The sequence below is a fragment of the Pocillopora verrucosa genome, chromosome 8, assembly GCF_036669915.1.
Source record: "Pocillopora verrucosa isolate sample1 chromosome 8, ASM3666991v2, whole genome shotgun sequence".
In the NCBI taxonomy this organism is placed as follows: Eukaryota; Metazoa; Cnidaria; class Anthozoa; order Scleractinia; family Pocilloporidae; genus Pocillopora; species Pocillopora verrucosa.
The window spans coordinates 23087535-23114431 of NC_089319.1; the positions used below are offsets into that span (position 1 = coordinate 23087535).

General features: G+C 38.5%; 1 protein-coding gene across 4 annotated transcripts; it reads right to left on the bottom strand.

Moving 5' to 3' along the window:
• Nucleotides 1–26586, bottom strand: LOC131792516 (histone-lysine N-methyltransferase SETDB1). Of its 4 annotated transcripts, none has more exons than XM_066171404.1 (41): nucleotides 26358–26586; nucleotides 24919–24959; nucleotides 23947–24028; nucleotides 23105–23788; nucleotides 22379–22489; nucleotides 21914–21990; nucleotides 21608–21645; nucleotides 21326–21440; nucleotides 20233–20289; nucleotides 19527–19599; nucleotides 18757–18830; nucleotides 18117–18190; nucleotides 17475–17533; nucleotides 17000–17042; nucleotides 16744–16821; nucleotides 16141–16291; nucleotides 15250–15317; nucleotides 14238–14532; nucleotides 13969–14145; nucleotides 13435–13553; nucleotides 12808–12858; nucleotides 11879–12101; nucleotides 11676–11781; nucleotides 11203–11272; nucleotides 10707–10734; nucleotides 10504–10592; nucleotides 10107–10157; nucleotides 9884–10015; nucleotides 9241–9359; nucleotides 8568–8672; nucleotides 8045–8138; nucleotides 7523–7571; nucleotides 6982–7111; nucleotides 6283–6415; nucleotides 5822–5853; nucleotides 5288–5359; nucleotides 4784–4977; nucleotides 3409–4284; nucleotides 2462–2676; nucleotides 2088–2176; nucleotides 1–1549 (listed from the first exon to the last, which is right to left on the bottom strand). In XM_066171404.1, the coding sequence occupies exons 1-41, from the start codon at nucleotides 26465–26467 to the stop codon at nucleotides 1432–1434; spliced, it is 5502 nt and encodes a 1833-aa protein (XP_066027501.1). In that variant the 5' UTR covers nucleotides 26468–26586; the 3' UTR covers nucleotides 1–1431. The 4 variants fall into 4 exon arrangements, with proteins under 4 accessions (XP_066027501.1, XP_058965887.2, XP_066027504.1 ...); XM_059109904.2 differs by having other exon boundaries at nucleotides 5288–5362; XM_066171407.1 differs by lacking the exon at nucleotides 20233–20289 and having other exon boundaries at nucleotides 5288–5362.
• Nucleotides 26587–26897: the final 311 nt, after the last annotated feature.

Consider the following 26897-nt stretch of genomic DNA (forward strand, 5'->3'; position numbering starts at 1 on the left):
TTGTAAATAAATTCAACACTTTCGTGTCCATAATTTAATCCAAAAATATGTCCAGAATATTTCGTTAAACACAGGCTAGTATTAATCACATCCATATTAATTGCTGATACAATAATCAAATAAATGTCCAGCTATAAGTCTTCGACATCCAAAGTACGGTAACAAAATCAGTGTTTCTTTATCAAATTCAAAAAAGGCGATTTTATATACATCCAAAGTGGCACTTCTCACATACAAAGAAAAGTCATGAAAACTGTTTAAAAGTCTCTCGCTCTGTAATATGTGCGCAAAATTTAGCAGACAAACCTACCCAACTTGGAAACTTTCGTGCGACATAGCATTAGCAAGAGTTGTTCGGAAAAGTAACCAAACGGCAACTTAAATGAAAGAAGAACATCAACAAACACTCGGAAGAGCATCTACTGAAACCTTTGGCCACATTACTAAGACACCATTTGAGGGGCTCTCGACAATTCAATCCCGGCATGCACTTCGTCTCCATTAAAGTTCCAGTGTTTGTTTTCTTTAAAATCCAAAACCCGCCAACGACTCAGTAAAAGCTAAAAGCAGCAAAAATTCGTCCAATTTGAACTCTCACAATCCGCAAGCCAACGTAAATTCTAAATCACCAGCGGTTTGAACAAGACATTTAACTGACTCCGTAGTCGCGTAAACATCACCGGTAAATTTCTGCGGTCAACTCGACAATTGATTAAGTGAGGTGAAAATGGTAGACTCAGTTCAGTTCTGCCCTCTGATTGGTTTTTTCATTGCCTGGGTGGCCCCGGTTACGGTAATTGCATTATGACCATTTGCATGTGAAGTCTCTGCTTAAAATTGCGACGGAAATTGTACAAACACTTACAAAGAATTCATCGCACAAAAACACTACGATGAATGTGCCGCCAACCACGGCCCCTAATTGAAGGCTCAACAATTTCGAACCATAACAATTTAAATCATGATATCAAAAAGGAAAAAGATGACTAGACAGACATTAATGTGTAAAAAGACACGTGCATGATGGCATTCTAGTATTTGAATTTCAAAAACATAAAACTGACTCATGAAATTGTCATGCGACTAACCGAAGTCTGGATTACACCATAAAGATGTTCTAGATATTCCTCTTTGAACCCTGGCCTTAGTCGGCAAATTGTGAGGAAAAATTCATCCCTTGGCCCTGAAATTCTTGGTCTCCCTTGCTTTGGAATAGTGTCACTACAAGTCTGACTTGGATCTTCCGGTGAGCTGATAAGTCCTCTGTGGAATGCCAGTAATTGATGTCGCGACTTTTTTCCATTAGTTCCTGGGACTTTCAAGCCACATCGTTAGTGCGTATTCAGGAGGTTTTGTGTAAGACTTCTCATTACGTTTGTGTCCGACACCTAATTTCAAAATCAGTTTACCATTGGGCAAGAAAGAGCGAGCTTACAAAAGTCTCCCACGGCATTCCGCTGACCCACAATAGCAATGTAAAACTTTGCCTTTAACGCTGTCTACTTCGTAAGCGTAGTCCCAGGTCAGTTCAGTTCCGGCTGCAACGTTCCTGTAAAGCAATGGAACACAGTTCGCGGTTTCAGTAAATCAGAGGTTCCTAAAACACAGCCACCGTAACCAGGGTTAATGCAAATGTGTCTCACTCAACAACGTCACAACTTGCCGGAGTTCAAATTCGGTTTTCTCGATCCGATATTCAGATCGGCGACACAACCCATTCCTCCTCAGTTTTTACGTCCAGCTGCCACTAGCGCGCCGTTAACTGTCGCGCTCTTTTTAACCCTTTACACCCTAACATCAGTCTGTATATTCTCTATACAGTTCTTCATACATTTCCTACGGTGCTGAAAAGGGAAATTTGTGTAACAATCAAGAGCTTTTTCAGCTGATGATCATTTTTCTTTATTCTTGAGACATTTATGTGTGAAATTCAGGGGATGTTGTAAGGAGAAATTAGGTGTTGGTAACTCTTCGGGGTCAAAGGATTAACTAGTTGAGCGCCTGGAATAGGATATCAGCGCGCTAACTAATGGTCCACTATGATTCCCAGTCTGCCTTAAACACTGTTAAAATTCACGGTTACTTACTGCTGAGTGAAAAATGCCACCCACGGGAAACGAAGATCGTGAGTGTCTACAAACACATTCTGGACAAACAAGTTTGGCGAACAACTATGCTGTTAAAACAAAATCAAACCATGAATCATTAGACGAGTCTGAAGATCAGCTGTTATTCAAACGAACTACAGCCGGTAAAGCCGGTTTTAAACTGTCAGGTTGTTCATAGCACATGAAGTTGCAAAGGAGACATTACTTAACAAAGATACTTTTTCAGTGACACTTATCAAGGAAAACTACCAGGAGTAGTATTGACTCTTTCGATGCAGAACCTTAAATCTATCCTTCCAAAAACTTGTCATATTCAATCGATGATCTCACGATAGGCTCGCAATAATACGTACATTTAAATATCGACCACAGTTCCCATAACCCTTGGCGTCTATGACGTAGCAATGTTCTTCTCCAAACATCACTCTAGTGCTCAGTCTCTTGCTGCTAACTGAGGACTGACGAGACAGCGACGGGCGTGCGGGCGAGGGTGTGTTGGGCGAAGCTTTTAGTGAAGGAGGACTGTTCATGGTGGGTTTCGGATGAATATGGATCTTTTGATAGTTTGCTATAAAACAACACAGACGACAAAATGAAACAAAAAATTGGAAGAACTGGTATCTAAAGCATAAGGCGAATAAGAGTGTTGTTGCTGCCCTTGCAAGGAATGTTAGTCCGTCGCACTGTCCCGCTGTGTTTTACCGACAGCTTATCTATTTTAACCCTTAGGAGGGTAAGCACTGGGTAGAGGCACTGAGTGAAGGCTCTGGGTAGAGATACTGGGTAGGGTAGAGTCACTGAGCAGAGGCACTGCGAGAGAGTAGAGTGCCTTACCCAAGGAACAAGCACAACACAAGTTTATCATTAGAGAGCTTTTCGATCGAGTGTCGTAAAATCGAAACCAAACTAATCACCAATCAGAAGAAAGGCAAATACCTTTAAGAATCAATGAGAACTCGAAGTGAAAACAACCAAACTGCCTAAGGCGCGGGAAAACGTCGACGACCAAATCATGACTAGTTTTCATTTTGCATCACACTGGTTGAGAGAGAGTGGCGCAAGTTTTCAGGACCAATCACACAGCGAAGTAAAGCAAAAACAAAGCAATCCCGGATTACTTTCAACACTCAATTGAAAATTGCCCAAGAAAACCGTTTGATTCGAGGAATTATTTAAACTCGATTATTATGCCACAACCACGTTAATCGTCGCCTTTTCCTTCCAACACACACACACATAGCATCCCTACCTGAGTTAACTATTACCCCTTCCAAAGAAGAATTTTGCGCGGGATACTTACACTTTAGCTTTTTGGCTGGTTGCTTTGATACTCCAGTGCTTCTCTTTGAACTTCCGGTAGAAATCTCCGACTTCCGATCTAGCGATTCGGGTTTTGATACATCTGATCGTAAACTTGACGGTGAAGGAGGAAAGGACTCCATGTTTTCTGTTTCTGGAGAAGATGGTTCAGATAGAGGTTCTGCCCCAATTCCTAAAGACGTTTCTAGAAGGGGGATTTTTTCTGTTAAACGTTTATCGAGAACGTCTAAGCCCGACCGTTCAAAGTCCACGACAGTTGGTCCTTCTACGCTATTTACGCCGGAGTCAGACGAGGACGGCTGCGCCGTCAAAACGCGTTTTTGTAAGCGCAAAATCATGTCGTCTAGCTGGTTTGGAACCCGGCGAATTCCAGGATTCATTTTAGTTAAGACTGGAGGTTCATCAGCGACGGTGGTATTTTTGGCTGCAAGTTTAGAAAGATCTTCAGCAGAGATGAGCGACGGTGCAGAATCCGAATTCGTGTCTTCAACGGGTTTTGCAGGACAGTTCAGTTTTTCCTGCTTACCTAGTTTTTCGGGTTCAGGCGTAAGCACTTCACGTTTGATCTGTGATTGCAGAGTTTGGCTTCGAGAAGAATTCAGGGGAAAGTCACTCTCTTTGAGTTGCGAAATTTCTTCATTATCAATTTCATTATCACTCGTCAAGTCAATAATATTCATATTGTTTTCTTGTCCGTGCTGCTGCGTGATATTTTCTTCTTTCGTGGGACCTGGGATGTTTGTCTCGCTGTTCACTGGAATTTCCTGTAAAGTGTTATTCCGCATTTTCTGGCAAAACGTCTCGTCTACGTCATCAAAGTCAAAGTCGCTACTTTGACCGACATTCTTTTCGTCATCTGTAGGAATAAAATAAAGAAAGAGCCTTCCCTTCATTCTCGCCGTCTTTCGTGTCACTAAGTCCCCACCTATCCCTGTGTAATTTCTCTGTCGCCATCCTTCGGCTCTACGAGGAACTTACTAACTTACTACGCACTAACGTAGGCATTTCCCTTCCCAAATTTTGCAGAAAACCTGTACAAAGTCTTCCAATTACTCGGTGATTCTGAAGTTCGTAGTCGTTGTGGCATGTACGCTCATTTGATATTTCAAGCCTTGGGGGTGGGGAAGTGCGGATATGAAGGAAGCGCTCATCTGAAGCTGGGATCTAATTCTAGTATTTACGGCAGATACCTTTTTCATGCTGATGGCGAATCAGTTACCCGAAGTTCACATGTCTAACAAGTCAATCTTAAAGACTTGAGCTGCTCTAGGGGCTGTTTGGTCATTTCTACTCTAACCCTCGCTAAATTCCCAAAGTGGCATAGGCCTATCACATCTCGTAAACCCTTTGCTCACCTTTCATTAGCTTGCCAACTTCTTTCTCTTTCTCATCTCGCTCGACACTCACTTCACCTTCTTTCACCTCTGAGAGGCTGTCCACACCAACCTGGACACCAGTATTATCAGTCTTTTCAATTTTCAACACCTTTTTCAGATAAGCTGCAGCGTCTTTTTGATTGTCATGGTTACGCTTTAAAGCTATGTAACACCTACAAACAAGATGGCAAATTTTAAGTACAGATTGTCAATTAAAATGGTGAACTGAAGGTCTTAGGGCCAGTACAGTTAGGGCGTCTCCGCATTTTTCGTGGCATACGCACGCAAGATAAAGTTTATTCGGCGCCATGAGCGGAAACCGCTAAGAAGGGCCACACCACATAACTAAGATGAAAAAAGATATGTCTTCAAATGTGACCGGAGCTGTTCCTCAGAAAAAAATGTCAAATCCAATTAAAATAAAGAGTTTTAACTCTTTATTGTAAGTGGATTTGTAAGTGTATTGTAAGTTTAAAATTTTACCATTTTTCGTCAGCAAGGTTCGACAACCCTCCGGCTTTTGATTCGACCATTAACGATTCTTCTCCTTGTAGACTGCTGAAATGAACGTAAAATGTGAAATGATCATGATTCAATGTAAAAATTATCACAATTTCTTTGCAAAAAAAAAAAACCCAACAACAAACACATTAAAATGGAATAGTGGCGTTTCACAATTATCACTATTTCATAACATCGAGAGCGATAACGAAGCTGGTGTATCAAAGGCCACAATAACTAGTAGCTATAGCAATGGTGTCACATCATGTAGTCGTATAAAGCTAAAACAATTATTAGAATAGTTTGTATCTTCGAAGTAGAAGAGGGTCAAGATAAAACTGAGGGGGGTAGGGGGTGAGGGGTATTGGCGAAGGACAGAAGGCGGTTCATATCAAATAGCAGATATGGCGCAGATGTTAGCAGATAACACTGTAAAATTTCTTTTGGACAGACCTCATACAAAAGAAAGCAAACCACACAAACAGCAAACTGAGAAACTTAAGGAACTGCTGTTACCGTTTCCTCTTTTCACTTTTCCTATCTGATCTCTGTGAAAAATGAGAGAGAGAAAAGCAGATTTTCATACAAAACCAGCGTGTACTTGTACGATTGAACCGGTTTCAACATTTCGTCAAACTGATACTCATGTGTGTTGACTTGAAACAAGGCTCCCTTAAATTACTGGGAATTTAATTCTTCTCACTGCCTGGCACACATTTGACATTAAATATATTTGTCTGACACTAAAATTGTAAAGGTCTAATGTTACCATTGCGCAATTCTGCTTGCATGAAAAATTTTTCTGAAAGGAACATCAGTCAATCAGAAATTAAGTGTTTCAAAAACAGTATGACAGGCAAACAGAACGGTTCAGATGAATAAAGCTTTAAATCGCGCTGTAAACATCTTTCGAAAAACTTTTATTTTACAACAATTTTCTTAGATTTAAAGGGGGCATAAAATTGTCCGCTCAGTACCTTCCTCTTTTTTCTTCTGGATGGTTTATGGGGAATGTTTTCACCGTCACCAAGTCTCGAGTTTCGTTCGGAGCTGTAACTTTCTTCACTTATCAGAGAATCCACCTCAGAAGACTCATCTCCGGATAACGAACTACGATAAAGAAAAATCAACAAATAGCTCGATAGATAAATAAATAGATAACTAAGCAGAGTGATCATCACTTTTTCATTTTAAATTCGCAGCATACACACTTGATGAAGATGAACCAATCAAAACTTACAGCATACATACGTGACCACCGTCGAGGGGGAGTGGGTTAGGTGGGGACAGCGCGTTTGACCGAACCAAGCTGATTTGCACTGCCATTTAATAAGCTGAATTGGGTTTTTACTTTAATCACTGCGCGAAGAAAGGCTAACTGAGAAAATTTGGTTCTGGAGCAGTTTTCAATTAAATGTCGAAATAACCAAAACCTAGGAAATCCAAGCGACCAATCCGAACAAAGGTTTAGATTATCATTAGCCCATGAGAACTCAAAGTAAAACAACAAAGCTGCTTGACGCGCGGGAAACGAGAATAACCAAGCCGTGATTGCTTTGAGTTTTGCACCTGATTGGTTGAGAGAAAGGCGCGAATTTTCTGGACCAATTACAGAGGAAAGTTCAGTATAAATCAAAGCAATCTGGATTACGCTCGACGCTCGACTGCCGGGTTACCTTTCACCACTATTTGCTGAATCACTCCCTGAAGAACTGCTGTCTGCACAAAGCGTCTGGTAAATCACACTGTCATCCTCTAGGTCTGATACGTTAGACTCGTAGCCTTCCTTTGCTTTCTCAACTACCTCTATAATAAGAGTGCACAGTAAACAGCGTTAAGTTAGCTTTTCAACAATTTCGTGCCTTGATTGACTTTTTTGAGTGTAAATCCTTCTTTTCTTCAAACCTGTTTACCAGACTAAGAAGGCTTACTAAAACACAAGAGAAAAATATACAGGCAGCTATCTTAATGTAAAACTATGCCTTGATTTTATTTTGCTAGGAAAGGGAAACATGAAGAGGCAAACACAAATAAAAAACAAGATCAAACAATAATGGCGAGGGATGGAGAAGATCTCAGTGGATTAAGAACGATGAACATGATGATGCAAAAACTCTAAAGTCGTTCCTCTGAGGCTATGAAACTTAAAACAAATAGTTGAATAAACCACATTTTCAAATCTGAACTCAATTTGAACCAAAATACAAGCGTGCTCACCAATGTGATCTAACTCAGCTAGATACTCATCTCCAAAATCTCTTCCCTCCTGCGAAAGAGAACAAAGACCGAAATGCTACACATTTTAGGAAAAAAATCGCGGGTTGTACGTTTGAAGAACTTTCTTTTTTTTTCATTAGAAAACAACTAGTAACGTATAATTGCCAAGAACAAATTGACAAAGGCAGTAATTGTGAAATGTTTGTTTCACAATGTAGTTTATTCCGAAGTGGATCGCGACTTTTCGACCGCATAGTGCTAATCTTCTTCAGGCGACGATTTTGACTCCTTAGGATAATATAATGATGCACTACGCCTCTATCAGCTGACCCCGTCCCCAGAAGACTGGTAGAACGTAATCAAAACGTCATCACCACCTCCGATGTGAATCGCAACGTTTCACTTCCGGCGGACGTGACTACATCGTGAGACATACGGTAACACGTTATCATCACTGTATTTTAATACGATAAATAAAAACAACCCCCTTCAATGAGATTGACAAATTTGCCTTAGTCAAACCTTATTAGCCATGTCTTCGTTGAGAATCTGTCCGGCATATGTACAGACAAAAGTACCCGAGGGAATGTCATCCAAAGTTCTGAGTCCCCATCCTCTGAAAACGTAACACGCAGCAAAATATAAACATGCAATCAGCATTACTGAGTATCAGTTTATTACGCTGATATGAACACATTCATTCGTTTCATGATACTACTGACCCTTTGACCTTTTGCAGTGACCATCATTTAATTTCTACTTACAGTATAGCAGCTGAGTGGTTCATTAGGATCACGAGAACGAAGGAAATGATCACCGATTAAAGAGGCTTTTGTAAAGCAAATTCTCATCGCCAGCAACTTAAAGAATGTGTGGAGGACAGTGCGGAGAATATGCATACTGATGTTAGGGTGTTAAAGGCTTAACAGCAAGTAAAAACATCAGCCGTTCGAGTTCCAAAGGATTTGAAAAGAGAGTTTAGTCATTTCAAGGGTTCTATCAGATAGTTGATAAAATCTGACTTTACAAACTAACAATGATGTACCTGTTTTCCGTTTTAAATACTTGCAATCGCAGCTGTATACCATTCTGTACCACTCGGTTAAAACATTGACTCGCACAAGCACAGTTCTGATTGCATTCGTAGATCCTTGAGAGATACCATACAAAGACTGATTAGCTGCAAGTACATGTACTTACAACAGTATCATGATTTTAAACGAACAATAGCGTGGGCCAGTTTACAAGAAACTTTGCCTGACCATGGGCGTGGGCGCATGTAGAACTATACCAACAATTACGCTAATTATCTCTCCCAGGGCAAAAACTAAGGGTGCAAAGCAGTTTGCTAAGTCGCTTACTCCCTTTTTCCCTCAATCCCACCTTCTTCTCTACCTCTCTCTCTTCCTCTATCCCTTGCTCTCCCATCCTAACCTCCTTCCAACCTTCCTCCCTTTATCCCCCTCTCTCCCATTCTAACTTCCTCCCTGCCCTATCTCCCCTGCCTCCCTCCCTACCTTCCTCCTTCTCTACCACACTCTCTTTCTGTTTCCCTCCCTATCCCGCTCACTCCTTCACTCTCTTTTCTTCCGTTTCTTCTTTCCTTCTCTTTCTCTCTCTCTTCCTCCTTCCCAACCCTCTCTAGCTCCCTTTCTCAATCCCTCCTTTCCTCCCTCACTCGCTCTCTCCCTCCTTCACCCCTTTCCTCACTTACTCACCCTGTTTGTACACAGTCCTTGAGCCTACGGAATTCATAGCCAATTGTTGGATCCTCCTTTCCTCCCACCGCAGCAGAAGCCTGGATGGTGAGCTGTGCGCAGGAACATTTGCTCTTATCCTAAAACACAATAAAATGCGATCAAACTCGTATCATTCTTGGATATATCGTAATCTCTTCTAAAGAATTCCTTAACCCAAGTTCAAGACGCCTTACTGCATATTAACGATACTAGTACCTTAAGTTTAGTCAAGAGTGAGGTCAGCGGAAACATCTGACAATTGCTGGTGTAACCAGTGATTACTATATTTAAGGGTTACAATGTAAAAGAAAAAGGAGAAATATAAAAATACTAAGAAGGAAAATTTGCTCACGACATTTGTGTTGTGTCTTATCTGAGTTCATAAAGAATTCTTTGCGTCGCATTTCTTTTAAGTGGCGTACTAGAAAGTGGATTGGTCTAAAGTAGTTTAAGTTCTCGGGGGACGAAATTCTCGTCACTCTCTGGGCCTCACCTCGGAGTTCAGATCTCAATACAAAACATCCTTAAAATTGCCGTTCGTGATATTGTATGCTAATTTCACACGCGTTTAACCAACGAATTGAGAGGAAGAACTGATTTCGGTCACAAGAAGAAAAATTACCTGGCAGTTGTCCGTACAGTCACAACAAGCCAAAAAGCCTGGGTCGAGGACCATGTTAACTCCTTCCGCGAGAAGCCTCTTAGGTACATAGTCGATGGGAGGGGGATAACACGTGTCTACTTCGTTTACAACCTGACAGGTGTCAATCAGAGCATTTCATTCATGTCAATAACATTAAGAGCAATTGATGAGAGTTTGCGATTTACAATTCACAAGTGCTTACCGAGATTGGGACAGCCTCTGCGCCACATGATATGTCAGGACAAATTGGTTCCTAAAGAAAGAGAAAAAAATTAATACCACAACTCTCGCTAGGACTTTCATCATCCTAGAGAGCTTAGCTCTTCAGCATACCTACTCCTCCCCTAACTCAACAACAGTCACCCGAAAACAAGTTAATGCTAATGTTAGATTAGGGGAGGGGTATGTGCGTAGTTGCTCTGCTACGGACACTGATTCCAAAAACTCAATGAACGACACTTAGGTTAAAAAAGAGCTCACAGGATATGTTAAATTTTTTGATAGATGCTTCGATTGCATCACTCACATATTAAAAAAAATTGTGCCTTTTTTTTCATCCAAAAATTCACAAGAACTCTCTCTCAGACTACGTAACTCACCACATCACGAAATACAGTGTCTTGACATGATATGTCTGGATCAAAAATAAACTGGTCGATCGACACGTTGGTGGCTTCTGTGATCGTTACTGAAGGTTGAATGAAGACCAAGTTAGTAGTTTGTCCACCCTCCAGACATCCCAAATCAACGTAGACAAATAGTGTCCATGACAGTACAGAACAGTGCTCTATAATGAACTTACAGTAATTTGCCACTTCCGCCATTGATCTCTGAAAAGGACAGAGCAGGTAAGTGAGTATTCAGACCACAAAGAGTAGATGAAGGGATCTATCATATCTCTATCCTTCTTGTGGCCTTATGGTCAGTGCACTGGACAATGGGAGAGCCGAATTCAAGATCTGACCAAGTCAATGCGTTGTGTTTTTTGGCAAAAGACACTTTACCCTCGGTGTCTGACTCTCCACCCAGGTGTATGTGTATAAATGGGTGCTGTCAAGCCTGGTGAATTGCTAGGGGCGGGGGCGGGGGGGGGGGGGGGTCCTCGCGATGGACTGGTATCCCATCCAGGAGGGAGTAGTGATACGCGTGGTCGCTTCATGTTAAGGAAACCGTGACAAGAGGATGAAGAAATAATCAATCCATTGGGGACTGTTTAGCACAATTTGGACAAGTTATGCAGTCAGGCTAATTTCTACTTTAATTCTAGACACAAAAAACGTTTTTATCAGGTCGCTTACCAGTCGCTTGTTACACGGTGTTCGGTAGTAAACAGTTTTCCTGTTGCCTGGGTGACGCTGTGCTATCTCTCTGTGAACAGGAAATAATGGTGAAATATTGTGACACGCATTTACTAATAATACATCTACGATGATTATGATGATGGCAAGCGCACTTCTTAACCCTTGAAATCTAATTTCTCTCAATGTATCACCCCTGAATCAAACATGAAAGTCATAGGAAAAAGGGAAATGATTGCAAACTCAAGAAGCTCTTGATTTTTTGACACATTCTCTGTGAAAGCACTAAGGGAAATGTATAATGAACAGTATGGAGAACTTGCATACTGATGCTTGGGTGTAAAGTGTTTAAAAGGTTCGTAAGAAATACAGCGACGGTAAGTTGTCTGCAACTGAATGGCTAGAAAGCGGTATAAGGAGCGAAAAATATTATTCGACCTGCATGAGTAATTAATCAATCATAGGATTTTCACCTTTTCCATCTCAGTAAAAGAGGAACTGCCCTTGGATTGTGTTTTATTAATTCACTCGGTTCTAGACTAAGCGACAAATTGCACGGCTTGCTGCATTTGTGAGGCCCTGGAACAGAAAGTAATTCGTTGTCATTAATGGAGGGTATAGAAAACAGTAGAATGTGAAATTCTAAAACTTCTCAAAAGAATTCTGAGTCGCTCACCTCTAGGTGCTGGCTTTCTAGGAACAGGTAGACCAGCAGGAACACCCTGTCCCTCAGGCATGTTACCTGGTTCATACTGTTTCAGTCTCTCTGCGATTAGCGTTGCAGCGTCCTGTTTATGCCGGTCGTTTGTGGGAATTTGGAAGGCTGGGACTCGACTGTAATCTACGCTTCTGACGTCACGGTTTTTGGCTCGTAACCAGGGTGCCTCCCACGCCTGAGACTAGCGTGAAAACAGTTCACAAGCGAAACAATTAATTTGCTTTAGAGTGTACGATATTTTGTGATCGTGTATTTGAAAAGTTAGTCACCAGGTCACATGACAATGACCGCTTAAAAGGAACTAGTTTTAATGGCCACATGTTACCCTCTGACTTGCGGACTTGACGAACAGTAGCAGAGTTAAACGGCAGTAGGGTAGTGCGGCAGCAGATTTGAACTTAAATTTTGCACGCAATATGTAACACACATTGCATAGATGGAATTGCATAGATTTGTTAAGTGTGCGTTAAAGAAGAAAAAGATAATTCTTCGTAGGGCTGGCCAAGAAACTTTAAATCACAATACTGAGAATGAAAATTTGAATTAAAGACTATATCATTCACAGCTCTATTCGTTGAGTAGAAATGGCTTGATTATGTTTTTGTTATATTCATTTTTCCTTGAGCGATTACTGGTTCAAAGCCACCAACATTCTTGTTATTGATGTTTCAAATACTGACAGTTTAATCAACGGTTGCAAACTACTTGCGTACATAAGTTCGCAGAAAACACTGAAAAAATACTGTGAAAAACCAGAAAATGGTGATTAATTACATTTAGTGTTTTAGTCAATGATTGTTACTACGGTGCATCGTGCATTCAAGTCGGTGCATAGTGAACAATTTTATTCAATCGAATCAATTCCCTTACAAAATACAAATACTAACGTTGTAAAGGTCGTCCAGATTTGACCCATCCAAGCTATAAGGAACTAGGTACTGAAAGTTAAAGTTAGAAGTATAAGGAAGGATGGATGTCAAGGAATGTTGCCATTCCTTTTTCGTTTCCTCTTTAGGGAAGCAAACTTTATGAATTTGTTTTCTTGACCTTCTTGAAACGGATAATAAAATTTTGAAAAATGATGATGCAACAATGTTTAGTTAATTTTAAACGGCATTTTGTACCTTACGTCAGCCAAATGATAGAAGATACTGTTGTTAAACTAATGTTGTAACTTAAGTATTCTATTCATGTTATACGAAAGATTGAAAAGAAAGAGGGAATTTTTACTGCTGTTAATACAAGTTTAGCCTCGTTAGAAGTGTGAATAACAATAGTACTAAGCTTTGACGCAGGGCTAACGCTCGAAACGTCAGCTTTAAAATCTCTTTCCGGTGACCAAGTTACATTATCAACTCAGTTAATAAAACCAAAGTATCTTCCTGAATCAGAAATAACCGACGATAAATTTAAGCGCAGTTCTGTACAGTAGGTAAAACCATTGCCAGCTGAACTGCTCAAATTCTGCAAAGTTTTTCTTTCGCTTTATGCGAGAAATATGCATATTCTCTTACCTTGGGACTCATCATCTGATTCGACTCCATAGGATCACGAAGCACAGCTGTTGTACCATCTCCATCCAAGTCAATCACTTGAATACCATTCGATCTTTGTGCGAGATCTCTTGAAGTGACTAAAAACAGCATTGTAAATAATCAAAGTAAGATTATCTCATGTTGAAGAGCTCCGGACTGCTCTACAGGAGGAGGAGACTGAGGAGAATATGCTGCCTGCCTGATTATTCTAGACATTCATGTCTCCTGCATCTTCTGGCAAACAGTACACGTGGCTCCCGGTGTTGTGGTCTGACCCCGTTATTGTTCATATGGGTCCCCATTTAAACCAGCTTTAAAGATGAACTAGGCTAGCTAATATCGTCAATAATCCAATAACAATTTCAGTGATGAGGATTAAATTGAAGGTGTGTTGAAACAGCAATTCAAAAGAATTCGTGGAACGTAACACAAATTATCCTCACAATTGGTTTAACTTTTAATATTACGTCTATTGTATTTCATTATTTATTTGAACATGTTTCTTCCTCTCACCAAGTCCAGCACTAGTTTTTTTCCTTGCAATACTCGCTTGAGTGACTGATGTGGTACTAAAATTATTCTTTCGTCCAGACGCTGGGAGTGTCACACAATGACCGCCGCCAACACAAGCAGTGCTAGATTGAAAAGCGCTGCCTGGGATAAGTTTTGCCGAGTTTGTTTGTTGCGATCCTGGAAGAAAGGGCACAATAAAGTTAAAGTTACGGTTTAACATAACCAACCTATTAAGTCTGTTAATAACACCTCTATAGAACAGGTTTCACCTGCTGCCTGAGTTCCAGAGGCACCTCCGAAGTCCCTCTTCTGTTTTCCACTGGGTCCAGAAGAAGTTTCCATTCTCGATAAAGATGATTCACTCGTGCCCTTGTTGGTAGACACAAAGCCTGAATCGCTCGACGAACTCCTAACAGTCCCTGTGGTTGCAGCCGCTGTGGTTGCAGCCCCTGTGGTTGCAGCTCCTGTTACGGTTGAGGTTGGTCGACTGTTATTAATCGACGGAACCTTCCCAGTGGATGTTTTAATGAAACTGCTATTATCTTGTCTCAATTGTTCTTGTTGCTTTGGAGAGAAAGATAGACAAAGAGACAAATATTTGAGGTCACTAAACATGTTCACTGACACACACGCAAAAAAAATATTTTGATACGCTTTACTTTGGGCTATGATTGATGGAGAAATATCGCAAACCAATCAGATGCATAACTTAAACCAATCGTGACTTAGTCTCTCATATTTTCCGATACTTGAAGCGGGTGACGTAGAATAACGTCTTCTTGACTCCAATGTGGCATTTTCCCAAGTTGTGACTACTTTTGGTTGGGCTTCATAACAAAGGGACACCAAATCAAGATGGACTCTAACTAAATGACCCCCGTTCCCCTGAAGGCGGCGTAGGGTGGGGGAAGAGAGAGAGAGAGGAATGGCTGGTATTTTAGCAGCTGAAACATTCGGTTAATATTTACCCTGAACCACGTTCTGCATCATTTCACTCGACATGTACGTCTGTCTAACTTTTTAGAAATTATTTCTCAAACTCCGAGGATCACAATGAACAGGAATGCCAAGTGGAGATCAAGACAGGTGAGCAAACAAAAACATCTCATTACCCTTGCTGTTTACAATTTAGTTATCTATCATGTGATTGGCTTCATCGCCTCCAAGAAGGACCACTTCATAAATAATCTGGTGTTCATGGTCTTCAGAGTTTCACTGTTCAGTCAGACTGGAAACGAATTTACAAATCACACAAACTAATGTTTATCACAGCACACAAACCTCTTGCTGTCTTTGTTGCTCAAGCTGTGTTTGTTGTCGTTTTTCCTCCAGTTTTCGCTGTTGTTCGCCTGATAAATTAAAACCAAACCAAAACAGAAATCTTACTTTTGGAACACACCCCGAGAATATAAAGAAAAAGCTAAACTTAGTAGGTAGTGCTGAATAGTTAAAAAATTTGCCTAAGCTCAAAATTACGCCTTAAAAAAATATATCCGATTTTCCTTTTCGTCGATAGGAATGATTTCACAAGGGATCCCCATTCCAGTAATAGTGTTGACACATTCACATCATCTTTCCAAAATATAGAAAAATAGAACGGAATTCTAGAATCGTGTCTCTTTACCAAAATTGAGTTAACTCCCCAGACTCACTTTCCACCTGCGCAACTGTTTTAAGACCTATAAGTTTAAAACTAAACTAAATTTTTCTCTTTGGCGACCAAATCCTGAAAATTAGTCGCCAAATTGGCGACTAGAATGCTTCATCATAACCTTAACTAGAGATATAGTAAGTTAAAAAGATTTGCAAAGATAAATCCGCGGCAAACTCCCTCGTTAAGTTTGTTTCCAACACGCAGCACGTGCATCTCGATCGATGAATAGATGCCACCTTGGAGTTAGGTGAGCTTGAACGTTGTATATCATCCATCCTAGTGTCCACATTGTGGCACGTGAAAGATCTTTTTCCTTACTTAATTTTGGAGGGTTTATCTAGAACGCTAACAGCGGGAAAAAAGGTTTTGTTTGTCTTTAAAAATGGCGCAAACCAACTTTTTTCGAATTGGCTACCACTTTGAAAAATTTAGGAGCCAAGTTGCTATCAGAAAAAAAAAATTAATTTCACGCCCTGGTAAGGCTTTAAAATGTAATCAGTCACATATGAATAACGTACCAAGAGGATCACTTTTGCTGTAAGGTGAAATACCAAAACAAGGTTTAGTGATACTGTAGTCGATGAACGGTTCTTGGGGTTTTCCTGATGATGCGCCTCGCGTCAGTTTACGAGACCTCTTTTTTTTTGCAGTGGAAATCTTTCCATCAACCTGAAAATAGTTAATTGAGCAAGTAAGAATGAGTCGTGCACGTAAGAAAGAGTCGTGTACATGTATCTACCGATGTTTTACCAGCAAAACACCGGGTTGTATTCCTTGTCTCTCTTTAGGAAGCGCTTGTCCAACTCCTCTCAAGCGATTAAATTGGAGACTCTCTTTTAAGTTCCCCAGTTACACCTCAGAGTTGAGAGGTACGTTGTTCCAAAAAAACACATCACATTGACCCAGCTAAAGCTAGAGCCCAGACCTCTTGATCTAGAGTTTGAGTGATCACCACAAAAGCCACAAGGTCACATAATCTCCCAATTACCATCACCTCTACACAAAGAAACAGTTGAACTGGGAACTACTGAAGATCTTCGGACGATTATCTCACTGGAAAGATTCCTTTTACAAGATAAACGTAACAATAACAAAACTAATAATAACGGTGCTTTCCTCACCAAGGCACTAAATAAAGGTTCTAATCTTGTTGAGCCTCTATACAGCCACTCAGATCGATTATCAATCTGAAACAGCATCTGCAATAACGAAACAAAAACGGTGTTTGCTTTGACATGTCAGATACAACACTAAATGAAATGAAAAATGAACAATGTACATGTATACAGACACAGATTTGCTTCACACATGTACCAAAGAATTTACATGTACATGTACATGTACCAAGAATTTCGACAAGAAACAGATTCAGCTGACCTTCACCAAACTGCAATCTAGCTGCATCACTTTGGCTTTCAACCTAAAAAAAAGGCAAGAACATTTCAAAACTGATCACAGACAAGTCCAAAACTTTACATTCACTTTGTTCCGAGGTCAGTTTATTCGATGATCAGATCCTTGCAGGATCAAATCATTCCACATAATCAGGACTACGGCTTTCCAAAATCAAACGATAGTGTCCAAATCAGACCGAACCGTTCGGTATTGTTCGAAATTAGATGGAGAGTTGCCTATGACATGACCCCATAAAGAAATAGTGATTTAAAAAGAAAGACAGTACTCATCGTACAGGAATATGACACTCATTTCCTAGTTAGCGTGCGTATAAACAAACCAAAACGATTTGGAAATAAATTAGTATTTGACAGTTACGTGAACAAAACTCAAAAGCACTCACTTATCTGTATGCATGATTAATACTTGTAAACAAATAAACACTGATTCCTCTCACCATTGGCCTCTCCATTCAGTTTTAACCCACTGATGCACTTTAAGTTTTACCATTGGTCGCTACGAAACAAGAAGAACTAAATTTACAAAATAATTATATTGTAACAAATAAACGAATGAATTACATCTTATTAAATACAGAAACTAAAATTGATTAAGTACTTTCCTACGATCTAGAACTCTCCTCGGCAATCACAATTTCATCTTGTTACACTGCCAAGGAGATGTATGTATCATAAAACAAATAGTTATAATAAATTATGATGTATGTATCAGAAACAAATAGTTAAAATAAATTATAATGTATGTATCATAAAAAAATTGTTATAATAAATTATAATGTAAGTATCAGAAACAAATAGTTACGATAGTTATTACAAATTATAATGTATGTATCATAAAACAAATAGTTAAAATAAATTATAATGTATGTATCAGAAACAAATAGTTATAATAAATTATAATGTATGTATAATAAAACAAATAGTTATAATAAATTATAATGTATCTATCAGAAACAAATAGTTATAATAATTATAATGCATGTATCATAAAACGAATAGTGATTATAAATTATAACGTATGTATCGGAAACAAATAGTTATAATAAATTATGATTCAACAGTAAACAGTTGTCTCATACATTAGGAAACTCTTCTAGATATTCTTGTATAAACTCCTTGGAATGCTCAGCTACCTCGTCCCAGACTTTCTTGCCTGCCATGATGAAAAATAAAAATAACCAGACTGTCTGGACTCAATCTATTCAGTGTTTTCACACTGTCAACAAAACTCACCCATAGATCACTCAACAAGTGGTTCATATATCAGCGTGTGTTCATTGAGATATGAAGCACACAAGAAGTTTGGAGAGCACGAAAGATGCATAAGAGTCGCTCGAGGCATAGCTGAGAGCAACTCTAGCTTCTTGAGTGCTCCCCAAACTTCCCAAGTGCTTCATATCTTGATGAACGCACAGCTGACGTATGAACCAATTGTTTTAACATTTCAACCTAATGGGAAATTGTACTTCTCGAGGAATTTGCTTGCTGACATCATGAGCATGCACAATAGGAATATGAAGCACGCTCGCACAATTGGATTTGATTAGACAAATTTACCAGCTATGTTATAATTGTCATTTATGGGAGTGATAGTTAAATATGAAATTTTGGCCAATGAGGCCTTCAGTTACCTGTTATTGTCAGCTTTAGCAACTGAAATTCAATCAGGTTTCAGTTACTTTGATTAAAAGAAGGCTATAAAATTTGTGGTGGTCTAACCTGTATGATACACATGATGGAGTTTCTTGACTGGTAAATATTGAGCAAATCCATCATCAAAGAAGACCAGATATCTAGGACAAGAGGGCTTCTTGATGAGTAAAGAGGATCACAACAAATCAGCAGTGAAACAACATGCATTTGAGATCACCAACATGACATCATTAAATTATCAAAACACAGCATCATAATGATTTGGCAATTGACAAAGTTGTTTGTTTGCTGAAATAAACTACAACATGAAAAGTCATGTCAGTTGTGTGAAATTAGGCTTCTGAGAATAGATTTTTCCCTCTGGCTTTGAAAATTCAGCAAATTTTCACTCTTTGTCCCAGCAAAATGAATGTCGCCCAAATTGTTGCTCAAATATTTAAGCAACATCCAAGAGTAAATTTCTTGCCTATTCCTCACACTAGTTTTGCACAATATACTGTGCATGAATAGATGTGTGAATGCTCATCGCACAAGTGCCAACCTACAGTCTAGAGGTTTACTGTTAATGACTTTCTTTTGACAAAGGGTATTTAACATTCTATAGAGCCAATTTTTATTCCTTTTCTTCAAATTTTTGCTTCTTGTCATGGTCATTCTTGCTGGTGAGATAATCAATCAACGTATACTATGGCCATTTGCCAAAAAACATGTACAAATCTTGCAAAGCGAGTTTGAAAATCAGAGGGCAAAAAACAAAAGAACACAAAAAAAACTTCAACAATTACAACTACAACATAAAACAATTAATCATAAAACAACGATATATAAAGAGTAACCTGTTTTTGTTTTCACCACAGGCATTCTCAGCAACAATGCCAGCATACAGTACATCTAACTTGCCATATATTCCTGCAAAACAGATTTTCTCTATTGTTGAAATAAAGTGTACATGCGAGTCCCTCTTTTTAAAGAATACATGATCACTGAATTTTTTTTATTTACACATAGAGTAACAAGACCATTGGAAATGAAAACGTAAGTTGATTAATTGCAGAATTGTGCTAATTGTTGAAAGATTACTTCAGTCTCCTTTCCATTTTTCCAAGGTCTAGAAAGTTACATTAAAATTTAAAATTACTTTAAGAATTCCACTTCTCCAATATTTCCAACACTTCCAACCATTAATCCTTCAAAATACAGTCATGTAATGTACATAATTTCTTGTACCATGATGCTTACATGTCTTTTGCCTTGTGACTAAAAGAAAACACATCAACTGTAACTTGGTTAGGTTTGTTTTATTTGTTACTGTTATTCATTCTGTTTAAAGCCTTTCATTCTGTAAGACAGACAATTTACATGCATTTAATGTGATATACATGTAGAGTTAAAAGTATTTGTCAAGAGAGCCCTGTGATGTATGTCCTCTTGGATGACTTAGCTCATTAATTCCACCACATTAGAATGTTATGTTACAACAAGAAGGAAACAAAAGCAAACATGAAGCCTTGGGAACAACAAGAGAAAGAAAATGTTTATGACCTGTGGAAGGTTTCCGCCAAGACGCATTCTCTTCTGCTGTATCCCGAGGCCTCAATGCTAGTGAAAGAAAAGTGAGGAGCATGGGTCAATTAAAGTGTGAATGACAGATCTTTATGGACAAGAGCAAAAAAAAAATCAACAAAATATTAACAGCTTTATCATGGTTAGGTTACAAGCTCAAGGTGTGAAAAAGTGAAGGTGACGAAACAATCAATCATGCATACAGTAAGAAGTAATTTTCGCAGAGAAACCCTTGATCTTTCCTGGTCTATTAAATTTTATTACAGCCATTTTACAGCACAAGCCCTCAGGTTTAATTTTTGACGCCATGTGAGCTGCTCGTTCACATCAGATTTTACTAAGCATTATGAAGTACAGTAGGCAAAAGTTTCTTCTTAGAGGGTGTTGCAATCAAATTTTTACAGTTTAATCTGAAAGTAAGTTTGCTGGAGACTTGAGAAGGAATAAGAGTAAACCAAAAATAAAGGAAAGTGTTTTAAAAAATTGTCATAATGACTCCACATGACAATAGAATCTTCCAATGAGAGGAATGATGCTAAATGTTACCACCTTTTAAGGCCAGTTCAACTTTTAAAAGGAGACATAACTTCCACCTTGAAAACCTTTATCTAGGATTGTGAGTGATTTACATTATAAATCTTAGGTGAAAAAAAGTTATCAATTTTACATCAAGATTTCTCAGTGTTATATAACAGTGATTAAAGAGATAGTAACCTCTAATCCAAAAAACTGACAGTTTAGACCAGGATTCAAAAAATTCAAAATCACTCTTTTTCTTTCCCTGCAAGATCTTTTAACCTTTGCAGTTTGTAAATTAATAAATATTGAGACTCCACTGGAGTGTTTAAATTCAACAGGTGGTCAGTTGTTTCAGGATACAATTTGGAAGTAAGAGGAAAGAACTGCAAAAAAATCCACATCTACATGTCATGGTCTCAAAACTGTAGGACATCAGTGCAAACAAGCCTCTCCTCTATCATATAAACCCACTAGTTACAAATATTAATGCAAGCACTCTAGAAACTAAACACAGGCTAATTTTTGTCATAGAACAGAAACATTTCAGACTCACCTACAACACGACTGCCAACATTGAGCACTGATGGGTTAGGATTGGTCTCCAAAGAAATATGATTGGATGACAACACTCCTCTTGTGCCTTTGTCAAACTTCACCTTGTATTTGATCTGAGCAATAAAATTAAGAAATTAAGTTATACATGCATATTACATATTCCAGTAAAGATTACTAATAAATGAAGTTCAAATTACTTCATCTTCAAATTTATATGCTTTCTCAAAATGTTGAATTCACAAAAAATAAAGTTTTGAAATTAATGATACCAAAATCTTACCTGATTGTGTTTGTCTGTCAAAATCCTCTCTATTATACCTTTGAAACAAAAACAAATGAGAGCAACACATATAATTGTCTTTTCACACAGATTAACAAAAGCTAAAGATATAAATGCCTTCAACAGGAGTTAAATTGCAAACCTATAATCTTGCCAATACTACATGTAATTTTGACCCTCCACCACTGAGTTTTAGGAAAATGCAAAATTCCTTGAACATCCTGCTTAAATGTTGAAGTAATCAACAAGAGCTTTAGAAAATTAAACAGTTTTTAACAAAATGCAATGTACATGAATATTACTTACCTGGATACCAGAGTTCATCAGCCCTCTGACCTATGACGCGAGTCCCAACCTCAAACTTAGGAGGCCCTGCTGGGGGACTGGGTAACAAAACACTTATAATCAGTTAATTTACTTTTACAAACTTTCAATTAAAAGTAGGAATTTCTGACTGAGGGTTTCATCAGCTCCTTTTTTGCATGTGATTTCTCTCTCCAAATCTGTGCTACTCTCTGCTATGTGACAGTATCATAAAACTACTGTTTTCTTCCAGTTGAGCAGACCCAGCAGATTTAGTCTTCTCTCAAATACAGAGAAGTTTCACATAAAAGTCACAAAATGATCAAAAGTGCATAGAAACTCAAAAGCAATATTTGCATACTTGCAGATTTGGACTCAAAAGATATCAAAAACCACTTTTTTTAAACACTGAAAGTTCTAACACAAAATCGACCAACAACATTTTGTGTTATCTCAGAGTCTACAAACCTTTTTACTTCTTTGTCAATTGATTCTTTTTTCCCAAGAGAAGACGGTCCAGGCTGAGGTAAGGATGCCTGCCTGAGGGGCAGCTGAGGAACAGAGGGTGTGGTACTTGGTCTAAAACAAAACCAGACATGACTCAATAAGAGTACAAGTCAACATTTACATGTACAATCATGTTACTCACCCTTAGATATCTAATGAATGAAAAAATGTAATTAAAGATTACAACACAAGAAAGCAGTTCAAACCAGTGTCAAAATAAGCTCATATCAACAGGCATCTTGACGTATCTGTTGTGCAATCTTCAAAAGCTATCAACTTTTACATGATCAAATTACATCTCATGGCTAATACTAGGCACCTATATGTACATGTAAATTGAGGTAAAATGTTTGATGATGAAACTGTGATGTTCAAAATATATTTTGAACCATTCTTGCAGAAGAGTCTGTTCATTTTTCTATCTTTGTTTTGCTCAGAGTGAAAAGCTTCTGAAACTAATTTTCAACTTTAGCCTAGCTCTGATATTTTACAGTTCAGTGATGTTGTTTTGGTTTCTTATTAATGTTGTTTTGGTTTCTTAATAAGCCTGCAAAGAACAAATAAAGCTGAAAATCAAATGGGCACAAGAATTTATACCATAGCACATGTAAATGTGTGCGAGACATTAAATTCAGGAGTGGTGTAATCGAATCTTCAAACAACCATGTTCTGGTGTACATCACAAACCTGCTGTTGACAGGTGACGTAAGAGGTGGTGTTCCTGTCTGCAACTCAAGATTAGGTAATGTTTGCTGCACAGGAAGAGATGGGGGAGATGACATCACAGCAACACGTTCTGGTAAAAATGGCTCTCCACTGCCAACTGGTGGCTTCAATGTCTTGTAAATCGGAGGGGGTGACTTAATGGGACTTAACGGAGAAAAAGAAACATCTGATTGTTTTGTTCTTTGTACAGTTAGTGACATAGTTCCAGTCTGTGATGAAGTGAAGGTGTTTACTACTTCCTTAGGTGGAGCAGGTCTGATTGGAACATAATTTTGTAAAATGTTTGTTTGAGCTGCTTGCTGCCATGGAGGTACTGAGAGATTTTGATTTAGATTAACTGTCTCTGCTTTGTCCTTTTCTTTTTCCTTTTCTTTTTCCTTTTTAGTTTCCTTCTCCTTTTCTCTCTCTTTTTCCTTCTCTCTTTCCTTCTCTCTTTCCTTTTCTCTTTCACGAGTCTCATTCTTGATGTCTTCATCAGTGGCTTGGCAAGACATATCAGCAACATCAACATATTCAGTCTCATCATCATCAATAACAATAACAGTCGCACTCTTCTGCTGTTGTTGTTGCTGCTGCTGTTGTTGTTGTTGATCCTGTTGGTCCTTGCTACCCAGAGTAGTTCTTGGAGCTTCTTTTTCTGATGTCCTGTAATCATGATGACATCAAGAATGAACAAAGTGAATCAAATGACTGTGTCTCACCACATGCTACTTGAGCCTCACAGTCACTAACATCATAACAATGTAGATGTATTCTCAAGCCTACTGCTGACCAAAAGAGCGGGTTTTTATTGAAGGACTCACCTTACTGTTGGCAGAGTGCCTTGATATTCCTTTAACTGTGCATCAATGGAGTCCAATAGCCTTCTCAAAGTGGAGTGGCTTTCTGATAAAAAGACACAACACTAAAGTTAGTATACTTCTCAGCAAAACAAAAAGGTGACCAGAGTGTGTAAATGACACAAGTTAAATTTGCACTGAACTACCTCAGGTATAGCAAAATAGCCCATTATGCTACTATATACATGATTGCATTATTGGCTCTAAGTTATAACCAAATGATAAAGACGTAACAACCTGTTGCATAGCTGCTGCAGACAGGTTGTCAAATTAGCAACTTATGCAGTAAATAAGTCAGTGGTCAAAACTAAGAATGGCAGAGACTCTTCCCTGAGCTTGGTTACTACAAAGTTCCTGTGTGACACAAATCCTGCAAACTGCTGATACATTATTAATGTATGCAGGAAACATGTTGCTTGGGAACAGCCTAGAGCACAGAATCTGAACTTCTGAAGTTCAGTTCCACATGGGACTCAGAATTTTTTTCTTTGTCCCACACTTGTGACCAGGTAAAATAAATATCTTGCCCAAGTAAGTAAGTAAGTAAAGTAAATAAATCTTTATTTGAATAGGATGTACAATTACAGTCAAGACTGTATTCTCCCTTATGGTCCTATGAAACTGAATTACAATAATTCTAATTACAGACATTTAAAATACTGAAATAACAAGATTTTAAAGATACTATGAAACTTAAGATCACAAAAAATATCTAAACTGGGTCAATGTCATGCCATCTTGACCTCACACTTGGTGAACAATACAGATTTACAGGAAATACAGCTGTAAGTGAAATTCTTCTTCATTTATTACAGTAACTTCACAAGATGATTTTAGCAATCCTAGTTTTTTTCCCTTGCCTTTCTTTATTGTAGTTTAATAAATACATACTATGACAAGAAAGAAGAAAATAACACAAAAAAACATAATTCTGACCTTCAACAGCAACTGCTCTCTGTAAAAGGGTTCTTGTGGTCCTTTAACAATTGAAACATTGCAAAAACAATAAATCATTGTTATGATTAGTTTGGATCAGGCCCCAGTTGTTAAAAGAATGGATAATGCTATTCACTAAATAAAATATCTATCCAGTGGATAGAACAGTACATTTTGGGAACACTTATCTACTAGATAGTGATTTATCCATAGGATAGCATTATCCTCCCTTTGAAAAACTGGGCTTAGGAAGGCCAGTTATCATTACAGTATTTGTGACAGGACTGTGCTTACAAACACTGAAAGATAATAAGTTTCACTGCAATGTACTGTAGCTTATTTGCATACGTACTCTTCAGAGTTTCAGTTCAACTATATATAAAGACATTGGCATGTAGCTTGACCCTTTCTATGCACTAACATCAGCATGGTTATTCTCCATACTGTTCTCTTCACATTTCTTATAGAACTAACAAGGAGATTTTGTCTAACCCTTTAAACTCCCATGAGTGACCACAACAACATTTCTCCTCACCAAATCAATACAATATCAAACAGACAAGTGATGAGAATAAAGAAAAATATCAGTTAGGGGATTATTAGTTGATTCTATATCAAATTCTCAGAACTAACATCATAAGAATTGAATGGCAGACAGTAGGGAGAATTACTAATGAGATCTTGAGAGTGAAAGGGTTAAACATCAGAAACTTGGTGTGAAATAAATAATAATCACAATGTATTGCATTCTATTCTTCTCACAACCTGCATGCCGATAAATGTGTTGATGACATAAAGAGAAATTCTTTTTTGGTCAGAAGTGGGAGTAACAGAGTTAATTCATCACTTGAAATGCATTTATTTGTTTACTGTAATCACAAAGGAATCAATCCATCAAACAGAGGAGAGATCAATTCGTAGTACAAATTATCAAGCAGCTTTTCTATTAAATTTTCAAAGTACAGTTAACTCAGCACAAACATTCAAGGAATTTTTGTTCACGTTTCATTATAAAAGTAAAACTTATTTCCCGTCAGACTCACAAGTAAAGCATGCATCTACAGTAGGCTCCATTGAAAAGCATTTAAAACTGTGTATAAACTCTGTTGATTAGAGGTGGGATCAATTCAGGATCACACAATTTCAGATCAAAAGTTACACTTTCCTGCAAAACCTGTAACCTGTTGCTCTCTTGGCATGGCTCCATTATGTTACTAAAGTTGTATTTATAACCTAACTTCGAGTGCAATTATCGACCATTCTTCGCGCTTATTTACACCTGGAGTAGAAGAGTGCATAACCACTTCGTGTAAAGGATTATCAAACATCCGATTTTTTACTCCATCAAAATCCCGCTTAAATGAATTGTTACAGCTTTGCAATCAGACGAAACTGAAGCAACTAACGAATAAATTATCCGCTTTAAATGAGAGCCTCACCGTTCACATAACTCCAAAAACCCCGCAGCTCGTAATTCTTCGTCGATCATGTCTTCCAAATCAAGCCCCTCTTGCTGAAGCCGCGAAACCATTATTCCAATCTCACCCATGAACTTGAAAAAAGGTTAAGACTTTCTTTCGCTGCTATCTGTCGTTGTTTCTAAAAGCCTCCATCGTTTTGACAGAGAGATAAAAATCAATCCTAAGTAGCGTGTCGCGTGAAAGCAAAGCGACCCTATTCATGAGCAAAATTAAACGCATTTTCCTATGATGAAGACCGCTGGTTAGGACTGACTGTCAGGCGATTGTTGGGCACTTATTTAGTGACTGGGGTAGGGGCCGAAAGGATTTTAGCAGGGATCACATGGTTTTCAGTGGGAAAGGAGGGGTTTAGTCGCCGGCGGAGCATAAAAGGGGAATATAGGAAATTGACTTACAATGAGGGGGGATCATGAGAATATTACCGAGCCTTATGGGGGAGATCAGGTCAATTTATTGTTTTTTCAGTTTTCTTTCAACTGAGTTGATAACGAACATTGG

Bases quoted from the DNA above. Each gene is read 5' to 3' on its own strand.
- LOC131792516 (XM_059109904.2), bottom strand. From the start codon at position 26,467: ATGGGTGAGATTGGAATAATGGTTTCGCGGCTTCAGCAAGAGGGGCTT. The intron at 19,600-20,232 runs GTCATAAACATT...TCTGTTTTGCAG, and splicing joins TTGGCGGAAACCTTCCACAG to GAATATATGGCAAGTTAGAT. The intron at 15,318-16,140 runs GTACGTTATTCA...TTAATTTATCAG, and splicing joins CAGCAAAAGTGATCCTCTTG to GCGAACAACAGCGAAAACTG.